This window comes from Mastigoproctus giganteus, chromosome 10 (genome assembly GCF_048544385.1).
Source record: "Mastigoproctus giganteus isolate SK-2022 chromosome 10, ASM4854438v1, whole genome shotgun sequence".
In the NCBI taxonomy this organism is placed as follows: Eukaryota; Metazoa; Arthropoda; class Arachnida; order Uropygi; family Thelyphonidae; genus Mastigoproctus; species Mastigoproctus giganteus.
Window position 1 is genome coordinate 201,477,474 of NC_143584.1, and position 21,176 is coordinate 201,498,649.

The 21,176-nt window shown below is 37.6% G+C and overlaps 1 protein-coding gene across 6 annotated transcripts in view; it reads left to right on the plus strand.

The window, feature by feature from the left end:
- Positions 1-21,176, plus strand: part of ClC-c (chloride channel protein 3) — a 378,652-nt gene that overhangs the window by 215,671 nt on the left and 141,805 nt on the right. For all 6 annotated transcript variants that reach the window (XM_090383982.1, XM_090383981.1, XM_090383980.1 and 3 more), the window contains one exon: positions 13,810-13,890. In XM_090383982.1, coding sequence (XP_090240108.1) covers positions 13,810-13,890 — 81 coding nt within the window. The remainder of the gene's footprint in view (positions 1-13,809; positions 13,891-21,176) is intronic.

Consider the following 21,176-nt stretch of genomic DNA (forward strand, 5'->3'; position numbering starts at 1 on the left):
TAGCTCCCTGTTAGAGTTTGATAAACTTCTGGCATTCCCCTCATTGAATAACTCCTCATGTGTGAATGCAGATGCAAAATGCTCATTCATTTTATCAGCTATCTGAGCATGATCATCAATATTCAACCTCTCTATGTGAAGTGGTCCAATCTGATTCATCCCTTTCTCTCTAGAGTTTATATAAGTAAAGAACTCTTTGCTGTTTTTCTTTGCATCCTTTGCCAAAGATTTCTCGTAATCTGCCTTCCACTGCTTAACCTCCTTTGTGACTTGATTACAGACAAGCTTATATCTGCCATAGGCTTCTGTGTCATCTGATAATTTATATGTATCCCATACATTTTTCTTCTCTGCCACGAGCCTCATTAATTCATCTGATATCCATTTTGGCCTGAACCTTGAACAGTATTTCTTAGTTGGAATGAAAAGCCTAGTGGCCATCAAGATTAAGTCCCTGAACACTTCCCATTTAGAATTCAAGTTGGTACTATCATCAGTTGATCCCACTGTACAGAATTTAAAAACTGTGTGAGACCCCTGTAGTCACCTTTACATAGCCAAAACCCTTCCCTTTAGCCTTGATGGTAGTTGCATCTTTAAGTAATTTTCATATCAGTACATTGTGATCACTGTCACTCATTGGTTCCTTTATCTGCAAATTCTTAATGCATGAATAATCACTGCTGATAATCAGATCAAGAGTACCACTCCCTGTTGTTGCCTCTCGAACATGCTGCTTTAGAAAACAGTCATCCAAAAAAGTCTTGCTAGTGTGTGAGTGACCAACCCACAAGTTCCAGTCAACATCTGGAAAATTAAAATCCCCCATTATAAGACTCTCTGATTTACTGGCCCGCTCTGTTTCTCTGCACAATTGCTCACTATACTCATCAGATTCATTAGACGTATAACGCACATCTACTGTCATTTTTCCTTTCCCAGTGCTTATGTCACACCAAATAGACTCAACATTGCATTGTCCACCAACATCAGTTGGATGCACTTTCTTAGATTTTGTGTTTCTTAACTAACAGCATAACACCTCCTCCCTTCCTGTCCTGTCTATCCTTTCTGTACACATTGTACTTCCCAAATTCCAATTCAGCACTGCTTATATGTGTGACACCACGTCTCTGATATCCCAACAATATCTGCCTTTGATGTCTTGACTTCAAGCTCATCAAATTTATTAACTATATTCCAGCATTGGTGTTCATGCAAGTATACATGCACCTGTTTCTACTCTTAGTTATCCTAACACAGCCCATGTATTTATTTGTTCCACTCTGACTCCTGGAAATCTCAATTGCCTTGCTTTCCATGCTGATGTTCATTCCAGTAGAAGCATTGCAAGAATCACTTTTGCCTCTGCCTGCAGCCACTGTTAAATCTATTAGTTCGCGTGCCCCCCCCGAAGCTAGCAGTTTTCTGACCCACCTAACTCTGCCTCGATAGCATTAGCAAATATTCTTGCACCCTTTCTATTTAAGTGTTTCCCATCCCTGTAGAAGCAGTCTCTCCTGTCAACAAGCAGAGACCAGGCTGAAAAAAATTATACTCGTTGAGCCTTGCACAATCTCTCCAGGGCCGAATTAATCGATAAGGCTCTTTCCGTATGCTCCCTCCTGTCGTGTCTGGGCAGAAATGCAGATATTTTCACATTCAACCCTAACTTGTAACTTTTTTTTCAACAGTGACCTGTACTTGTTGAGCAAATCTGCAGATCTCTTAATATCAGTAGTCCCAACGTGTACAACAGTATCACCTTTGTACCCTTAAAAGATGATATCTGCTCTGTAAGGTCATCAACCTTTGTCCCTGGCAGACATACCCTGGTCCTGTTTTACCTATTCTTCTTGCATAGTATATCCCCATCTTCCTGACAATAGAGTCATCAATAATAACTAGTTCCTTTGGGACCAGCACATTCTGCCTTGGAGATTGCCTCTGTGTTGCCTGATGACCAAGTGCAAGCTCTGGCATTGATGTGGGCAGCTGAGAGCTTGATGGGCCTCTCATTAATTTCTTCAAGGGCATTTACCCATTTACCTCAAGCTCTCATAGACGCCCATCAGAACACTGAGTTGGTGCCTAATTTCTTGACACTCTAGGCATCTAGCACACACACACACACAAAGACATCCTCCTTTGCTAGATCATGTCCCGTTTTAGAAAGTTCAGCAAACATTTCACACATTTTTTGTGACTGTGATGCGTTTTAGAATTGCCCCTTTCGTTTTTCCCCCTGAATCACAGCACTCTCGCTAGTCTGTGATCTGCTTCGCAGCTCTAGTCTGGTTTATGATTTCTGTTTATATTCTGTTTAATTAACAATGGAATTTAATAAGATTAATAAATATATTTGCTTAATTGATAATACTATACTAAGCTAACAGATTCCTAATACAGCGCTTCGTATTACGTTATCTAGTTTTAACGTTATACCTTATGCTATCAGTTCGAGATATATATGTTGCGCTATTTCTTATCGATTACAATATGGCAGCTAGTTCAACAATATTGGCACCAATACTGGGAGTCGTAACTTCCAAAAATCACTAGTTAAATTAAAAATAAGAAGCTAATGAATGATATTAAACATATTTAATATCTTTGTAAAACGCAATGTAGTATGTTAATTAATGAAGAATACAGTAACAGTATCAAAATACTTATCCCTTTACAGCAGCCAAAAATCTACCGACTTCTCTTCCAAGCCCTCTCCATATGTAACGTATATATGACAAAAGAGATGCCTTTAACTTTGATGTGGTTAGCTTCACCCATTGCCATTCCAACATCTCAAAAAAAGTGCATTCAAATATAATACTCTCTCAATGCATCAGGATAGTCACTATATGTAACAACAACAGTCTGTTCTTAGATAATATCAAATTCTCTATAATAAACTTCTTGGCAATAATTTCCCTTCAGCTTTCCTTTACCATCATTTTAAGAAAACACTTAATATCAATAAATATAAAAAGTTGATTGACAACCATACTGATATTAACAGTATAATAGCAGGTTGATATTCTTTTTTTCATTCAAGCTTGTATATAACCCCCTAGCCTCCTTGGTGTCTCACGGTCTAGAAAAGTTGTGCCCACCAGTTGGCTAACTATGGGGCTATTATATTTTGATGGTTATTTTAATTTTTTAGATTCTTTGTCATATATTTATGATAATATTATAGCATTACTGACTGAAACACATGAAGCATACTCCCAGACCTATGTCCAGGGTCCTACTATAGGTACGGGTTTCACAACCCCCGGACTGCCTAGTACCATTGTATTCCCCTTCTTCCAATTACTTTTTACAGTTCTTACACTCTTTGTTTTTTATTTCTCATGAGTGATTAGGTTGACTGAAAGCAATGTAGTAGTAGTAGTAGTAGTAGTAGTAGTGGCACATGATGCAAGAAAGCAAGTGTAGGAGCTTATGCAGCATCAGCCAAAAAAAAAAAAAAAAAAAATCACACCATTCCCTCCAAATGCCTGTCCGGTTCCTCCTTAAATTTATTTAACCTATCAACTTCCACAACGACAGATGGAAGTTTGTTCCAGCAATTAACCACCCGCTGGCTAAAGGCAAATTTCCGCACATCTATTCTACATCTGTCCTTTCTTAATTTGAACTTATGTCCCCGTAGGTTCGTAATCTGAACAAGTGGAAGGATCCCATCAGAATTCAGCGTGCTCAACCCATTCGAGGCCTTATAGACCTCAATCAGATCACCGCGCAGGTGCCTAGTCTCCAGCCACTGCAATTTGCAGAACTTAAGCCTCTCTTGGTAAGAAAATCCCTTCATTCCCCTCACCAATCGTGTTGCTCTTCTCTGTACACGCTCAAGTAAATCTACATCCTTCCTAAAATGAGGCCTCCAGACCTGTAAGCAGTACTCAAGGCGTGGCCTGACCATTGCCTTATACAGAGGGACAATCACCTCCTTTTCCCTGCTAGCAAAATTCCTATATATCATTGACAAAACCCCATGACCTGCCCTAGCAGCCTGTCTGCATTGCTCAGAAAACTTCATATCTGACTGCACAATTACTCCCAGGTCTTTTTCATTTTCTACCACCTTAAGTGTAGTACCACACAGTTGGTACGTTTCTCTGGGGTTACTTCTACCCATATGCAGTACTTTGCATTTGTCAAGGTTAAACTTCAGTTGCCACTTCTTAGCCCATCTGCCCAAATTATCTAGATCCTGTTGCAGTAGCACACTGCCATTACTGTCATTAACAACCCTGCCAACCTTTGTGTCATCTGCAAACTTCGACATTAAGCCTGATATACCTTCATCAATATCATTGATAAATACACAAAACAACAGTGGACCCAACACCGAACCCTGTGGGACTGCACTAATAACATTAGTCCACGAAGAGCAGCACCCATTGATTACCACCCTCTGTCTTCTCCCACTTAACCATCCTTTTATCCATTGTAGCAACTTACCCTTAATACCATTCTGCTCCAATTTGTACAGTAGTCTTCCATGCGCAACAGTGTCAAAAGCTTTCCTGAAATCCAAGTATATGATATCAAAATTATTTTTTGCATCCAGTTCCTTTGTGACCACATCATAATAACCAATCAAATTTGTCAGACAAGACTTTCCCTTAACAAACCCATGCTGTGTTTGAATTATTGCTGCAGTCTTGTCTAGATGATCCTGCAATGCATCTTTAACCAGTGACTCCATTATTTTACCCGGAACAGAAGTTAAACTAACTGGTCTGTAATTACTCGTGTCACCCTTCGATCCACCTTTGTGAATTGGGGACACATTTGCACATCTCCAGTCCGTGGGAACCTCCCCTGAGTCCAAGGATGCTCTCATAATTATGGCTAAGGGTTTGCTTAGTTGCTTTGCCGCCTCCTTTAAAATAACTGGATGGATTCCATCCACCCCAGGTGCCTTTCTTATGTTTAACTTCAACAATTTCTCCTCCACTTTGCTCTCAGTTATTACAAAATCATTAAGCACACTGCTACAATTTGATAACCTTCTTCCATTTTCAAACTGTAATAATTCCACACGTGTGAATGTAGATGCAAAATACTCATTCAGTTTGTTTGCTATCTGAGCAGGATCATCAACAGTCGAACCATCGATGTCAAGTGGACCAATCATATTCATCCCCTTCCTTTTAGAGTTTATATAAGTAAAGAAATCCTTGCTGTTTTTCTTAGCATCTTTTGCCAAAGATTTCTCGTAATCCGCCTTCGCCTGCCGAACCTCCTTTGTGACCTGATTACAGACTAGCTTATATCTGCCACAGGCTTCTGCGTCACCTGATAATTTATATGCATCCCATGCATTTTTCTTCTCTGTCACGAGTCTCATTAGTTCATTTGATAACCATTTAGGCCTAAACCTTGAACGATATTTCTTAATCGGTATATAAAGTCTAGTAGCTTCCACGATTAATTCCTTGAATGCTTCCCACTTAGAATTTACTGTTTGTAACATCATCAGTTGATCCCACTGTACAGAATTTAAAAACTTTCGGAGACCACTGTACTCCCCTTTACGGAAGCAAAAACCCTTTCCTTTACCCCTGACGGTAGTTACCTCTTTGAGTAAATCCCACTTCAGCACACTGTGATCACTGCCACCTAGTGGTTCCTTTATCTGCAAATTCTTAATACACGAATGATCACTGCTGATAACCAGATCAAGAGTGTTACTTTCTCTGGTTGCCTCTCGAACATGCTGCTGCAGAAAACAATCATCCAATAAATCCACAAAAGTCTGACTAGTGTGTGAATGACCAACCCACAAGTTCCAGTCAATATCTGGGAAGTTAAAATCCCCCATTATAAGACACTCTGATTTACTGGCCCACTCTATTTTTCTGTACAATTGTTCATTGTACTCATTCAAGTCATTAGGCCTATAACACACTCCTACCCTTATTTTTCCTTTCGCAGTGCTTATCTCACACCAAACTGACTCAACAGAGCACTGTTCATCTATATTAACTGGGTGCACTTCCTTTGATTTTATGTTTTTCTTAATTAACAGCATAACACCCCCTCCCTTTCTGTCCTGTCTATCCTTTCTGTACACATTGTACTCCCCAAATTCCAGTTCTGCATTCCTTATATCTTTGTGACACCATGTCTCTGCTATCCCAACAATATCCGCCTTTGATGTCTTGACCAACACTTCAAATTCATCAAATTTATTTACTATACTTCTAGCATTGGTATACATGCAAGCATACATGCTCCTATGCCTTCTAGCATTGGTATACATGCAAGCATACATGCTCCTATGCCTATTCCTTGTTACCCTAACACATCCCATATACCCAGCTATTCCATGATGACTGCCATCCGTCCCTGAAACCCCCAACACCCCTCGCTGCAGGTCGCTTCTTATTCTAATAGAAGTTGTGCAAGAATCACCTTCACCTCTGCCTGCGGTTACTGTTAAACGATTAGTCTTTGTATCCCCCCAAACTAGGAGTTTTCCAACCCACCTAACACTGCCTCGATAGCATCAGCAAATATTCTTGCACCCTTTCTATTTAAGTGTATCCCATCCCTGTAGAAGCAATCTCTCTTGTTAACAAGTACAGTCCAGGCTGAAAAAAATTCTACCCCTTGAGCCTTGCACAATCTTTCCAGGGCCGAATTGATCGACAATGCTCTCATCATGTACTCCCTCCTATCGTGTCTTCTCAGAATTGCAGACACTTTCAAATTCAACCCTATTTCACGGCTTTTTTTCAACATTGACCTGTACTTGTTGAGTAATTCCGCCGGTCTCCTACTCTTAATATCATTAGTGCCAATGTGTACAACTATATCACCTTTTGTGCCCTTGAAAGATGATATCCGCTCTACAACGTCATCAACCTTTGCCCCTGGCAGACATGTTCGAGATACTGTTTTTCTGCTATCTCTCCCTTTTTTCATCTCCAACAAAGTTTAGAATCTTTATACGCTACTTTGTCAGCTTTATATTTCTCCCATATACTGGGTTGATATGCTTCATTTGTTTAATTGTCGACCTCCCTGCTACACTGGTAACATTAACTTTGACCTATTTACACCTTTTTCCCTCCCACACTTGGGGATACTTTAATGTGTTATAAATACGCCAAGAACTAATTTGCTAATTTATTTGGTCCACCGATACAGCTTAGCTGACATTTGCTGCTCTCAGCCCATTTCACCAGCTCCTGCTTGCCACCTCTAGTATCAGTGAGGTATAACTCTCATCCGATCCTGTCCAGGTTCCGGCAGATTCTTTTTTCTCTCGTAGAATTAGAATTTGATATTCGCTTTTGCTGGATCTCAAGCCACACTGGGATCCGGAGAAATGATTTAGCTGATACCACTGCCAAATCAGCCATTTCCCTGGATAATAATTGCCTGTCAGTCCCCTATACAGACTACAGGCAAATAATACGTTCTAAATTACATTCGAAATGGCAAGATTCTTGGCACAGACAGGCCACAAATAAACTACATCACATAAAGCCTGTAATTACGCAGTGGCAGTCCAGTCTATGCAGGGTTCGAAGAGAGGAAGTTGTTCTTGCTCGGCTCCGCATAGGTCATAGTCATCTAACACATTCCTACTTGCTGAGGGCGGATGACCCACCTATGTGCGAGATGTGTAATGTTATTTTAACCGTCAGTCATCTTTTTATAGAATGTCCTGGTTTTATAGAAGCACAACGCTTGTGTTTTACCGCTTTTAATAATTTCACTGAACCATTTACACTGTCAGATAATAGATGACAGAGACAATGTCTGACATTTTTAGCTTTTTACAATCTATTAATTTGTATACAAATATCTAAGTTTTATACTTTAGCATTAGTAGAGGCATTTGACGCAAGAAAGCAAGCTTATGCAGCATCAGCCAAAAAAAAAAAAAAAAAATAAAAAAAAAAAAATAAATAAATAAAAAATAACCACTTCCACTTCATCCCTCTGTTCGTTCGAAATACCTGTCCAGCTGAGCCTTAAACTTATTTAGGCTATCAACTTCCACGACAAGGGATGGAAGTCTGTTCCACCTACCAACCACCCGCTGGCTAAAGGCAAATTTCCGCACATCTATCCTACATCTGTCTTTCCTCAATTTGAATTTATGCCCTCTCAGGTGATTATTCTGAGCAAGAGGAAGAATCCCATCAGCATTGAGCATGCTCAAACCATTCAAGGCTTAGTACACCTCTATCAGATCACCTCGCTGGTGCCTAGGCTCCAGACACTGTAATTCGCAAAACCTAAGCCTTTATTCGTAAGAGCACCCCTTTGTTCCATTCACTAATCTTGTTGCCCTTCTCTGTACTTGTTCCAGCAGCTCTATATCCTTCTTAAAATGAGGCCTCCAGGCCTGTATACCGTACTCTAGGTGTGGCCTGACCATTGCCTTATACAAGGGAATAATCACCTCCTTATCCCTGCTAGAAAAATTCCTATATATCATTGACAATACACCATGAACTACTCTTGCAGCCCATCTGCACTGCTCAGAGAACTTCATATCTGCCTGCACAACCACCCCCAGGTCCCTTTCATTCTCTACCACTGTCAGTGTAGTACCACAGAGTTGATACGTTGCTCTGGGGTTGCTGTTTCCCATATGTAGTACTTTACATTTGTCAATGTTAAACTTCATTTGCCACCTCTCAGCCCATCTGCTCAACTTTTCCAGATCCTGTTGCAGCAGCATAGTGTCAGTAGTGTCCTTGACAACCCTGCCAACCTTCGTATCGTCTGCAAACTTGGACATTAAGCTTGATATAGCATCATCAATATCATTTATAAATACAGAAAACAATAAAGGACCCAGTACTGAACCCTGAGGGACTCCACTAATAACATTAGTCCACGGTGAGCAGTGTCCACTGATTACCACTCTCTGTCTTCTCCCCCTCAACCATCCCTTTATCCAAAGCAGCAATTTGCCTCCAATGCCACACTGCTCCAATTTGTGCAGCAGTCTTCCATGTGCAACAGTATCAAAAGCCTTTCTAAGATCAAAGTATATAATATCAAAGTTATTCCCTGCATCCAGTTCTTTACTATGATTGCATCATAGTATCCAATCAAATTGGTCAGGCAAGACTTCCCCTTAACAAAACCATGCTGCGCCCGAGCTATAACTGAAGTCTTGTCTAGATGATCCTGCAGTGCTTCTTTAACCAGTGCCTCCATTAATTTTCCGGGAACAGAAGTTAAACTCACAGGTCTATAATTACTTGTGTCAGCCTTTGATCCTCCCTTGTGAATTGGGGTCACATTTGCACATCTCCAGTCCATGGGTACCTCCCCTGAGTCCAAGGAAGCTCTCATAATTATGGCTAAGGGTTTGCTTACTTTCTTTGCTGCCTCCTTTAATATAACTGGATAGATCCCATCCACCCCAGGTGATTTTCTTGTGTTTATCTACAACAATTTCTCCTCCACTTTACTCTCAGTTATTACAAGATTCTCTAGCTTACTGCTAGAGTTGAATACACCTCTGGCATTCCCCTCGCTGAATAACTCCTCATGTGTGAATGTCGATGCAAAATATTCATTTAGTTTGTTAGCTACCTGAGCAGGGTCATCAACAGTTGACCCATCGATATCAAGTGGACCCATCTGATTCATCCCCTTCCTTCTAGAGTTTACATAAGTAAAGAACTCTTTGCTGTATTTCTTCGCATCCCTTGCCAAGGATCTCTCGTAATCTGCCTTCGCCTGCCTAACCTCCTTTGTAACTTGGTTACAGATCAACTTGTATCTATCATAGGCTTCTGTGTCATGTGATAATTTGTTTGTATCCCATGCATTTTTCTTCTCTGCCATATGCCTCATTAGTTCATCTGACATCCATTTAGGCCTAAACCTTGAACAATATTTCTTAGTTGGTATGTAAAGCCTAGGAGCTTCCAAGATAAGTTCTTTGAATGCTTCCCATTTTGAATTTGCTGTTGGTAACATCATCAGTTGATCCCACTGTATAGAATTTAAATACTGTCTCAGTCCATCGTAGCCGCCTTTACGAAAGCAATACCCCTTCCCTTTACCCCTAATGGTAGTTACCTCTTTGAGTAACTCCCACTTCAGAACACTGTGATCACTGCCACCTAGTGGTTCATTTATCTGCAGATTCTTAATGCATGAAGAATCACTACTGATAATAAAATCAAGAGTATTACTCCCTCTAGTTGCCTCCCGAACATGCTGATGTAGAAAACAATCATCCAGTCAATATCTGGGAAATTAAAATCCCCCATTATAAGACTCTCTGATTTACTGGCCCACTCTATTTCTCTGTACAGTTTCTTATTATACTCATCAGAGTCATTAGGCCTATAGCACACTCCTACTCTCAATTTTGATCTCCCAATGCTTTTGTCACACCAAACTGTCTCAACACTGCACCGTCCAGCGATGTCGACTGGCTTCACTTCCTTGGATTTTATGTGTGTCTTAACTAATAGCATAACCCCTCCTCCCTTCCTATCCTGTCTATCCTTTCTCAAATTCATCAAATTTATTTACTAAACTCCTAGCATTGGTGTACCCGCAAGTATACATGCACCTGCTCTTCCTCTTAGCCACCCTAACACAACCCATGTGTTCACTTGTACCCCCATGATTCCCAGCAGTCTCTGAAATATCCTGAATCTTATTTTCCAGGCTGCTGCTCATTCCAATAGAAGCAGTGCAAGAATCACTTTCTCCTCTGCCAGTGGCTACTGTTAATCTATTAGTCCTTGTATCCCCCCAATCTAGCAGTTTTCCGACCCACCTAACACTGCCTCGATAGCATCAGCAAACATTCATGCACCCTTTCTATTTAAGTGTATCCCATCCCTGTAGAAGCAGTCTCTCCTGTTAACAAGTACAGACCAGGCTGAAAAAAATTCTACCCCTTGAGCCCTGCACAGTCTTTCCAGGGCCGAATTGATCGACAGGGCTCTCATCATATATTCCCTATGGTGTCTGGGCAGAATTGCAGACACTTTCAAATTCAACCCTAATTCACGGCTTTTTTCATCAGTGACCTGTACTTGCGAAGTAATTCCGCCGGTCTCCTACTCTTAATATCATTAGTGCCAATGTGTACAACTATATCACCTTTTGTGCCCTTAAAAGATGATATCTGCTCTACAACGTCATCAACCTTTGCCCCTGGCAGACATACCCTGGTCCTGTTCCACCTATCCTTTTTACAAAGCATGTTTCCCGTTTCCCTGACAATAGAGTCACCAACAACTACTAGTTCCTTTGGGAACTTCTGTGTCACGTGATAATTTGTATGTATCCCATGCATTTTTTTTCTCTGCCATATGCCTCATTAGTTCATCTGACATCCATTTAGGCCTAAACCTTGAACAATATTTCTTTATACTTTATATGTTTTTACTTTATGCCTTTTTTACATAATAGTTAATTGCTTGATGTGGTAGCCCAGGCTACCAAAATGTTTAGTAGCCTTTTAAATTTTATTTGGTGCATTATGGCCTTAGCTGCCAAATGCGCCATTAAAAACCAAACCAATTTAGACTAAGGCGCATTTAGGGCTAGAGCCTCAAGCTGCGAACAAATTTAGACTATGTATATAAAGTGCTTAGCATCATAATACACAGCCATTTCTGAATAAACAGAAAATTTTTAAGGTGGCATCGTTTTAGGTTATATCTCATATTGTGAATACCTTCACAACGAGTTGCCATGATATTGCACTACTTCGAATTTCAAAAGAAGACTAGTGTTTTCTACTACACTAGAAAACACTAGTCTTCTCCTTAGGTGAAGCGTTACTTATTCGAAGTAGTGCAATATCATGGTAACTCGTTGTGAAGGTATTCACAATATGAGATATAACCTAAAACGATGCCACCTTAAAAATTTTCTGTTTATTCAGAAATGGCTGTGTATTATGATGCTAAGCACTTTATATACATAAACCAAACCAATCCAAACCTGCTTGGCAGTTCAATCAGTTGGCCGCCTTTGTCTATATCCTTTTGTCTTCATTTTACATTACTTTGATTAAATTACTCTTGTGTGGCTTGCTATATTATTTAATTTAATATTATCTTGATTTTAATTTTATTTTTATTTTAGATTTGATCTAGTTTTTATTCCCTTCCTTTTTGGTCTGTCAGGTCAGCTATGAAATATACGTCAGCCTACTTTTTTTACCTCTTGCTATTGCTATTTCATATCAGAAACCGAGGCCTTGCTTCTTGCTATATTTCCTTTGGTTTTGGCTGCTGACCCTTGTTGATGAAGTTAAAATCATTGGATCTATGACATTAAGTACTATATGTATTTTTTTAAATTTTATTTTATTTTAATTTGTTTTTATTTTACAGGTGCCTCCAATGTTGCTACATCTGATTTGGTCAGCACTCCTCCATTTATACTCTAATCTACTTATTTATAATATATATATATAGTATTCTTTCTTCTCAATTCTTCTAATTCTGTATATATTTGTGCGTAAATATATTTTTCCCATCTCTTCTACCTATAAACTATTTATACTCTTTTTCTTTATCTTTTTTTCTCGCCCTTTCTTATTTCTTTATTAATTTTCTTGTTTCCTTATTGCTTTATTTTTCCTTGCATTTCTGGGGTTTAGCTTATGCTGCCTTAGATTGCTTTTGCCTCCTACTTTCTTGCTTCCTTTTCCTTTTATATACTTTTATCTATTTTCTTACTTCATTTTACTTTTATATGTATTTTTTAAAATTATATATATACAGTCGATTCCGGTTATTTGGGACACATTGGGACTAGTGCATTTTGGCCCGATTAAGCAGCTGCCCCAATTATGCGAAGTTTCACGTAAATAGTTAAAAATACAGCTTTACGATTGATTTTCTGTATGATCAAATCACTTTATGATGGATTCACCATATTAAAGTCCCATTTACGATACGATGTGTAGTAAGTGCTGGTCATTGTGATCATGTTTGTGAATTAAAGTTTAATTCTATTACACAGCGATTCTAATTAGCAAAAATAGGAGGAATATTATCCACAGGCTATAAAATTAAAGATATACTGTATTAAGTACAAATTTACACTTTATTACGTTACCAATTAAAAAATTAAATGATACGTGAAAATTGGAAGAATATTTTCCACGAGTTAGCAAAATAAAAATAAATTTACGCTTACGTGCATAGCTTAATTAATATGTACTGTAATATGCACATACTAACTAGTTGACATTTCTGTTCACTGAGATTTGTGGGTGGGAGTTAAAATAGTAAAAAAGATAAGCAATCAATAACAAAGAACACGGCACACACAAATTGCAAGTAACACGATACGCGCAAGTGAGAACGGAGTAACGAAGCTTAAAAAATAGGAATGAAGAGCAGATTCTGAAAATTAATTTTTTATATGATTGAAGCACTAACAGAAAAACTCAGTAAACAGGGGGCTGCTAATTGTTTTTATTGTTTTATGGTTGTGACCTCCAGAAATCCGACCGAACCACGTGGTATGGTCAGAGACAATCGTAGGATAATCTTGAGTGCTGTGGTCTCCTGCCCCGATTAAACGGTAGGTTGTCCCAATTAAGTGAAGTAAACCCTGGCTATTTTCTCGATTGGGTTCTGTTCTTTAATATTTGTCCCAAATAAATGGCTGCTCCGATTAACCAGTGTCCCAAATAAGTGGAATCTACTATATATATATATATATATATATGTATATGTATACATACAGTGGATAAATTATCACAAAAAGGTAATTATATATTTATTTATTTATTTATTAATTAATTAATCTTATATTTTTCCCCTCTACTTTTAGATTTTGTCTGCAGCATCTGCAGCAGGGGTCTCTGTAGCATTTGGAGCACCCATTGGTGGTGTACTTTTCAGTCTTGAAGAAGTAAGTTATTTAATCTTCCTACAGTGTTACCTTTTATACTCTTTTAGTAGACATTGTTTTTATTTTATAATTAGCATAACAATAATTTATTAATTATAATATTTTGTGCATATGATAAATAAGGTATAATTTCTAGTTAAGAAAATGAAGCCTAACATATCTTGAAGAACAGAGCTTGAAATTTTTCCACCATTCCTACTAATACATACACTATTGCATATTGGAGTATTGTTGCTATTACTGTGTTTGTGTTTATCTTGCTGATCACATTCTGGATGTTTAATTTTTGTAACTAATGTATTTTTCATTACTTCCAAATAACATTAATAGCATAATCATCCGTGGTCAGTAGCTTTACATTTGAAGCTCAGATCTGTAAATTGTGCATTTCTTACATTGTCACTTTAAAAGATTAAGTGTAAAGTGATCTCTTGTGTATTATATAGTTATTATAATTAAATATATTTGTTAAATTTTGAGAGAATAAAAAAATATATTTTTCAGACAGAAAATGAAGTAGAACATTTTATAAATGTGCTTAAATTTGAGCTCCAAGGTATCAAAAAATATCTGCATCATCATCAATTGAAGGACTGTTTGGATTGAATAAAGCTTAAGTTCCAAATTATTCAAAATATTTGACTTATTTTATAGTATATATGGTAAGCATATATTCCATATTTTGTGATTTATGGTATATATGGTAAGCATATATTCCATATTTTGTGATTTATGGTATATATGGTAAGCATATATACCATAAATACAGAACAGATTCATGCCAAGAAAAGCAAACCAAGTTTGCCCTAAATGCATTAGATATCTCACATTGTGAAAGTGAGTTACCTTTAGTATTCCATTTTTACACTAAAGATCCGTGTTGGAACAATATGCTACCTAATCTTTTTAGAGTTTATGTAAAGTTAAGGAAGGGCTGAACAGGTACCTGGATGAAATTAGGCAACAGGGAATTTTGTTTTTTAATGGTTCATGCTAAATAAGTTTGGTTTCCTTTCATAATTTTGCCTTCATTAATACAGGTTCTCCATAAATGGCACTCCTCTCAAAAAACAAGTATATTGTCACTTATTTGTAATGTGCGTTATTACTCAAATGGTCATTTTAATTAAGGTATTGTTGTCCCATTTGTGGTGGGGGGGGAGCAACTAGGCAACAGCAGGGAAGAATCTGACAATCTAGTGATGATTTATTTCACCAGAATTGAGCAGTGCCAAAAGGGTGGATATTCAAACTCAAATAATTTAGACCTAATAAGTTTCAAGCCTATGGGAACTATATAACATTGATATGTTTAATTATAAAGCACTGACTGATATGTTTTAGTTCAGAAATGTCATTATTGTTTATTGCATTAAAAATTAAACTAAGTTTGCTCTTAAATGCATCAGATGTCTCATTGTCAGTAGATCACTAAAGGTTTGTCTACTTACATTTCAAATAGACAATCAATACTTTTTTCAGGGGAGAACTATATTATTATTTATTTCTAATGTATGCTATTACTATAAATGGTCATTTAGATTAGTGTTTCCTAACCTTTTCTCAGATAAGGACCAGTTTTGTATTTAAAATTAGAAGCATAGACCATAAAAAATATGAAACTATACTTGCAAAATATATTAATAATTATTTTTTGAATATAATAATGTGTATTCAGCATTTGAGTTTGAATATTGTACAAGGTGTGGCTGTCATATAACGAGATTGCAGCTGCAGGTACTACACACCAAGCGCCACCTATGAAACAAAGGCACAGCAGCTCACCTTGAACGTTTTCCTAGTTATCTGCTGAGCCACGTTCCAACACACTCATTTGGTTTGCACTAAGACAGGTTTTCATTACCTTGTGTTTTTTCAGTTTGCCAGAAAAATGACAGATGAAAGAATCAAACAATGAATCGACCCCAAATTTTTAACAAATTTTAACTTCGTTATCGTAATTTTTGAAAGTTAAGAGTTGTTGCATGGGGAGGATACTATGTCAAGAGCTTGTGGGTTCAAATGGCATAAAAGATTTTAGAAGGAAGATGAACAACCAGGCTGGCCGTTGTCCATGAAAACCGATGAAAATGTGGACTGGGTAAGGATGTTGATTACAAGCGATCATTGTTTAAGCATTAGAATGGTTGCATTAGAACCCAGTATGGACAAAGAAATGGTTAGACAAATTTTAGGCACCTTCGTAGCCAGGTGGGAAGGAGCAGCAGTGCGTAGCACACGCTTCTTGATTAGACTGGGGTTCGAGCCCATCGCCACCAAATGTGGAGGATGCGTAAAGGTCAGGGAATGACCGCCGCATATTCCTGGAGCAATATGGCCTTAGTTGCTAATGCTCCTAAAAACCAAATAACAACAACTATGTCAAGACAAATTTTAACTGAAAATTTAGGCACGAGAACTGTGTCTGTGCCAAGATGGTGCCAAAAAGTTTGAATGAAGATCAAAGAATGAGAAGACTCCAAGCTTGTGAAGGTTTTTTGCAAAAAATTGGAGAAGATCCAGACTTTCTGAGTACTGTAATTACTTCTGATGAAAGTTGGCTGTTTCAGTATGACACAGAAACTAAAAGACAAAACAATTCCCAGCCAACAAAAGCAAGAATGTCAAAATCAAAAATGAGAACTGTGCTTCTTTTCTTCTTTGTTATTAAAGGAATTATGGCTGAATACGTCACGCCAAATCAGACTCTCAATCAAACATACTACAATGAAATTCTGTCAAGGCTGTATAAAAAAAATTCAAAGGAAAAGACCTGAATTGTGGAAAGATAGTTGGATCTCCATCAAGGCAGTGCTCCAACACACAATGTGCTCTCTCTTCACTAGTTTCTGGCTAAAAAACCAAATCTCTGTGTGTGAACATGCACCCTTCTTGCTAGAACTAGTCCCTTGCAACTCTTTTCTCTTCCCTAAGCTGAATAGTGTACTTAAGGGAATCCGTTTTCAGTTCATTGAGGACATAAAAAAAAAAAAAAAAAAAAATAGACCGAAGAGCTTAAAAGGGCTTACAGAAGATGACATTCCAGAATGTTTGTGCTTGGAAGAAACATGGAAACATTTTCCCAATGCTGTAAAATTATTTTACAGCATTGGGAAAAAAAAAACAAACCTCAGCACTTCTCTTGTCACCTGTTCATCCCCTCTAACAATTTGTTTAGTTCATCCTTGAATTTATTCACTCTATCTCTATTTTCTAAAACACCAGATGGGAGTTTGTTTCAACAATTAATTACCCATTGGCCAAAGACAAATCTCTGAACATCTATCTTGCAACCATCCTTCCTCAGTTTGGGTTTGTCCCTTCATGGGCATAATATGAAGGATTACATTCATATTGAGCTTACTCAATTTGTTTAGAGCCTTAAACACCTCGATCAGATCTCGCTGGTGGCTAATTTTGCAAATTCTGTAGTTTATAGAACAGAAACTTTTCCTGGTAAAAGCACCCTTTTATTCTCTTCACTAATCTTGTTGCTCTTCTCTGCACCTGTTCCAACAGATCCACATTCTTCCTCAAATGAGACTTACAGACCTATATGCAGTACTCAAGGTTGGGATAAACATTCCCGTATACAATGGAATAATCACCTTATCCTTTTGGCAAAATTTGTGTATGTCATTGACAAAGCCCCATGGGCTGTCCTGGCAGCATGTTGCATTGCTTAGAGAACTTAATATCTAACTGCACAATTATCCCCAGATCTTTTTCAAATACCAAACTTGTTTCTTTTTTTTTTTTTTTTTTTGTGAGGGTGGAGGGGGATAACTTGTTATAAAGCTATATAACAGTACTTCTCAATCTGCAGGGCATAATCCACCAATATAATGAGCCACAAAAAAATCTGGATAGGTTGTAAAATTTTTAATAAAATATTAAAGCTTTCTGAACTCTTTGTTAGAAGACACTGATAGTGTGTCTTACCAGTCTAATTGCTTTCATTACACCTTTGCTAGACATTCTGTGGCTTTTTTTAAAGTTCTGCCTCTAGACCAGTACATAATGTTCAAAGCGTGGCCTTATCATGGTTACCATGCTTATAATCTCCAAAGGCCAAGCTTGGTAATTCTGGGAGCCACACATAATCTTTAAAGATTCTAGAGTCACAAGCTTTCTTACTTTATATATTTCTGTATGAATAAAAGTTAATTTCTTAAAAAAGCAACCGGTATTAAAATCATTAAATATATGGTTGCTACTTGTGAGTTTTTAATTTTTATTTTGTTAAAATTAATCTGCATGTCTATACCAATCTTAAGTTTTGCTTCAGTTACTTTTGGTTGAATATTTGTTGCCCAAAGACATATGGTCTTACCTACTCTCGCCTGCATAGGTTAAAATATATGAAATGTTTTTTATAAATAGTTAATTTTTATCTTTTGGTTAATTTCTGTTCACATGAATTTGTTTAACTAGCTTCCTATACTTCCTGCTTTACCTTGATCCCTCACAAGGTAAAGCAGGAAGTATAGGAAGGTGCCTAATCACAGGTGCCTAATCTTCCCAACATGGCTGTAGAGCCTAGAGCTTTCCTGTTGAAGGAATGTTGAGGATCAGCAAAACCCTGACACTCTGGAGGTGAATCTTGAGTTTCAAGGACTAAAGTTTTTGAGACTCAAGTCATGGTGACTTCCACACTGCAGTAAACTTCAATCGAATGGCTACCATCAGATTAATGCAAAAAATGAGAGGGCACTGACTCTCTTTAAAATTCCAACTGTGAATTACAGGCTCCAAAAAAAAAAAAAGCGATGCATTTCCCATTTCATTTATTTAATTGTTATATTATATTGTACTTTAAAAAGTAGCCTTATAAAGACCTTGATGCTCTACTGTAAGGCTGTCTTTTTACTTATAGTTGCTTATGCAGCTGGAGTATGGTACAATAAAGTGATTGAGTAAAACTTGGATTAAACTGTTATCCTTACAGAGGTTTATGTTACTAGTCATATTTTGAGCATGCAGAACAGTGTCAGCCAATGCATTGTGTGGGAGGTGGAGGTCTTATTATTTTGTTTTTGCTATCTCTATTAATATGTTTACTCAGTTAAGGAGATAAACCGTAATAAAGAGAAGTACCCTCAAACCTTGGATACCCACTTGCACTACCTGACTGCCGTAACTAAATCAGAAAATTCCCGGTCCAGAGGGCATTGTGATTTCCCTCGGTCCTGATAAAACCTGATTGTGTCGACAAGCCAGTGTCTGGGTCTATGAATAATTACCAACAAATATTATACTTTTGATACAACTTTAATACATGTCATAATATTTACAAGTACATTATAAAACATATTATATACTTCATAAGTACAATATCTACAAATGCTTCTCAAAATGAAGACAGCTCAGACATATACTAGCTGATCCTAATCTGGTTATCTCATTATGTTTACTTACTCTTGGTGAACAATATAGCCACCATAATTAACAATTTTACTTTTTGTTCTTGCCCTCTAACAGGTTATACTTCCTTAGTTAATTATATATGTATAATTCTTTCTGACGTTATGGGAATCTTTTACTCTTGAAGCCCTTCCAATTCAGTTTTAATACAAAATTTCACGTATCTTATTTCTCAATACCTTTAAGAAGTTGGCTATAGGTGTATAGCAAGCTGCGACCTATTTTAATATCTACCCTCGGTAAGAGAAACATCCTATATGTGTCAGGTTTCTTAATTTATGAAACTTTTCCCTTCTATGGAGCATTAACTATCTCTGCTCTCCCTAACGTTATCACAACTTTAACTTATTCTATTAATTAACACAATTCATTTACCTAAAGCACTCGATCTGCTACTTAGTGCTACCAGAGCCTTAGTGTATGTATATATATAAACATACAAGTACTTTAGTTCTTATACATTCATTTATGTTGACTTACGTATTCCATTTTCGCTGCTACACTCCTTTTTTCTATACTGCCCAAACTTTAGGCCTACACCCCCCCATGTGCGCGTGTGTGTGTGTCCTGGAATTTTCTTTGTGTCTTATATATCGTGAAAGAAACAGTCCACTTACTTTATTCTATCCGGCTCTTGCCTTGTCTTAAGTTGGTGTTCTGTTCCCTTGGGTAATTACTGCTACTGCTTCCATATTTCTGAAGGATCTCTGGTGCTTGTCGATTAATATATCTAAGGGATGGCCTTCACTCTAGCTTAGTAGGCTGTACTGCTGGCGGGTTGTGGTGGGCAAATAAGGACTAGCTTCTCACTTCTCATATGGATTCCATTTCTCCCTAGGGGCATCGCTTTACTTGGAGATTCTCTCTCCCTGTCAAGCACATAACTATCTTAACTTTGCATGCACTATCATTATTTTCTCTTACTTCTCTCACAACACCGTTCTTGTTCTGACCTACACTCTGACTACCACTTTGACTTCTCTGTCTCATCCCCTATCCTTTTCCCCAACATCACATGATATATTTCTCTCTCATCTATTTGTTCGTCCTTCATCGCCTGATCTCTTCCACCAATCGCGTCGAATTCCTTTCTCTTAACTTTTATTTCCCGCCAATATTTTTTTACTAAGGATAGCGTATTCTTTGTTGCTATTTCTTATTGTTTTCTAAAATTCTTTCCCTACAGCCTTCCCAGAGAATCGCTTACAGCAGCCCTCTTCCACAATTAGTCACGGGCCTTCACTGATTCGGAATGACCACTAAGCCTTTCCTGTTGCTTGGTTTATGCTAGGCTCCTTACTTGCCCTTATTGCAGGTGTGGTGTCCCTTTGTCAATTTTAAGTGAACCTTTTAGTTACCATTATCTAGGCCTGAGCTCTTAATCATCCCTTTTGTCAAACTTCGAGTTGTTCTAAGTGGCATTATCACTTAGAACACTTAAATTTATACTAATATTTTAGTTGATACTAAATTGAACTTTCTTTAATTACTCTATCACTTGCTGAGACCCAAATACACTATATCATGTAAGATCCACTCTTTCAGTTGCAAGTAATGGTGGATGTTCTACCTTTGGATCTTTAAATAGTGTATACAGAGCGTTATGATATGCTCCGAGGAAGCAAATTCAAGCAACTATTATGGAGATCAGTGTCCAAAATAACAGTGATATTAAGAAAGAGAAAAAGAGAATACTGCAGCTTTTATATAACTTATGGCAAGAAAGATGGATTGCTAGTGAGACAGGAAAAGTTACAGTGAAGTTTATTCCTGATGTAAGATATGTTAATTGTACATCTGCCAGAAAATGGTTCTATCCCACTATGGTTACATCTTATATTCTAACTGGACATGGTTGCTTA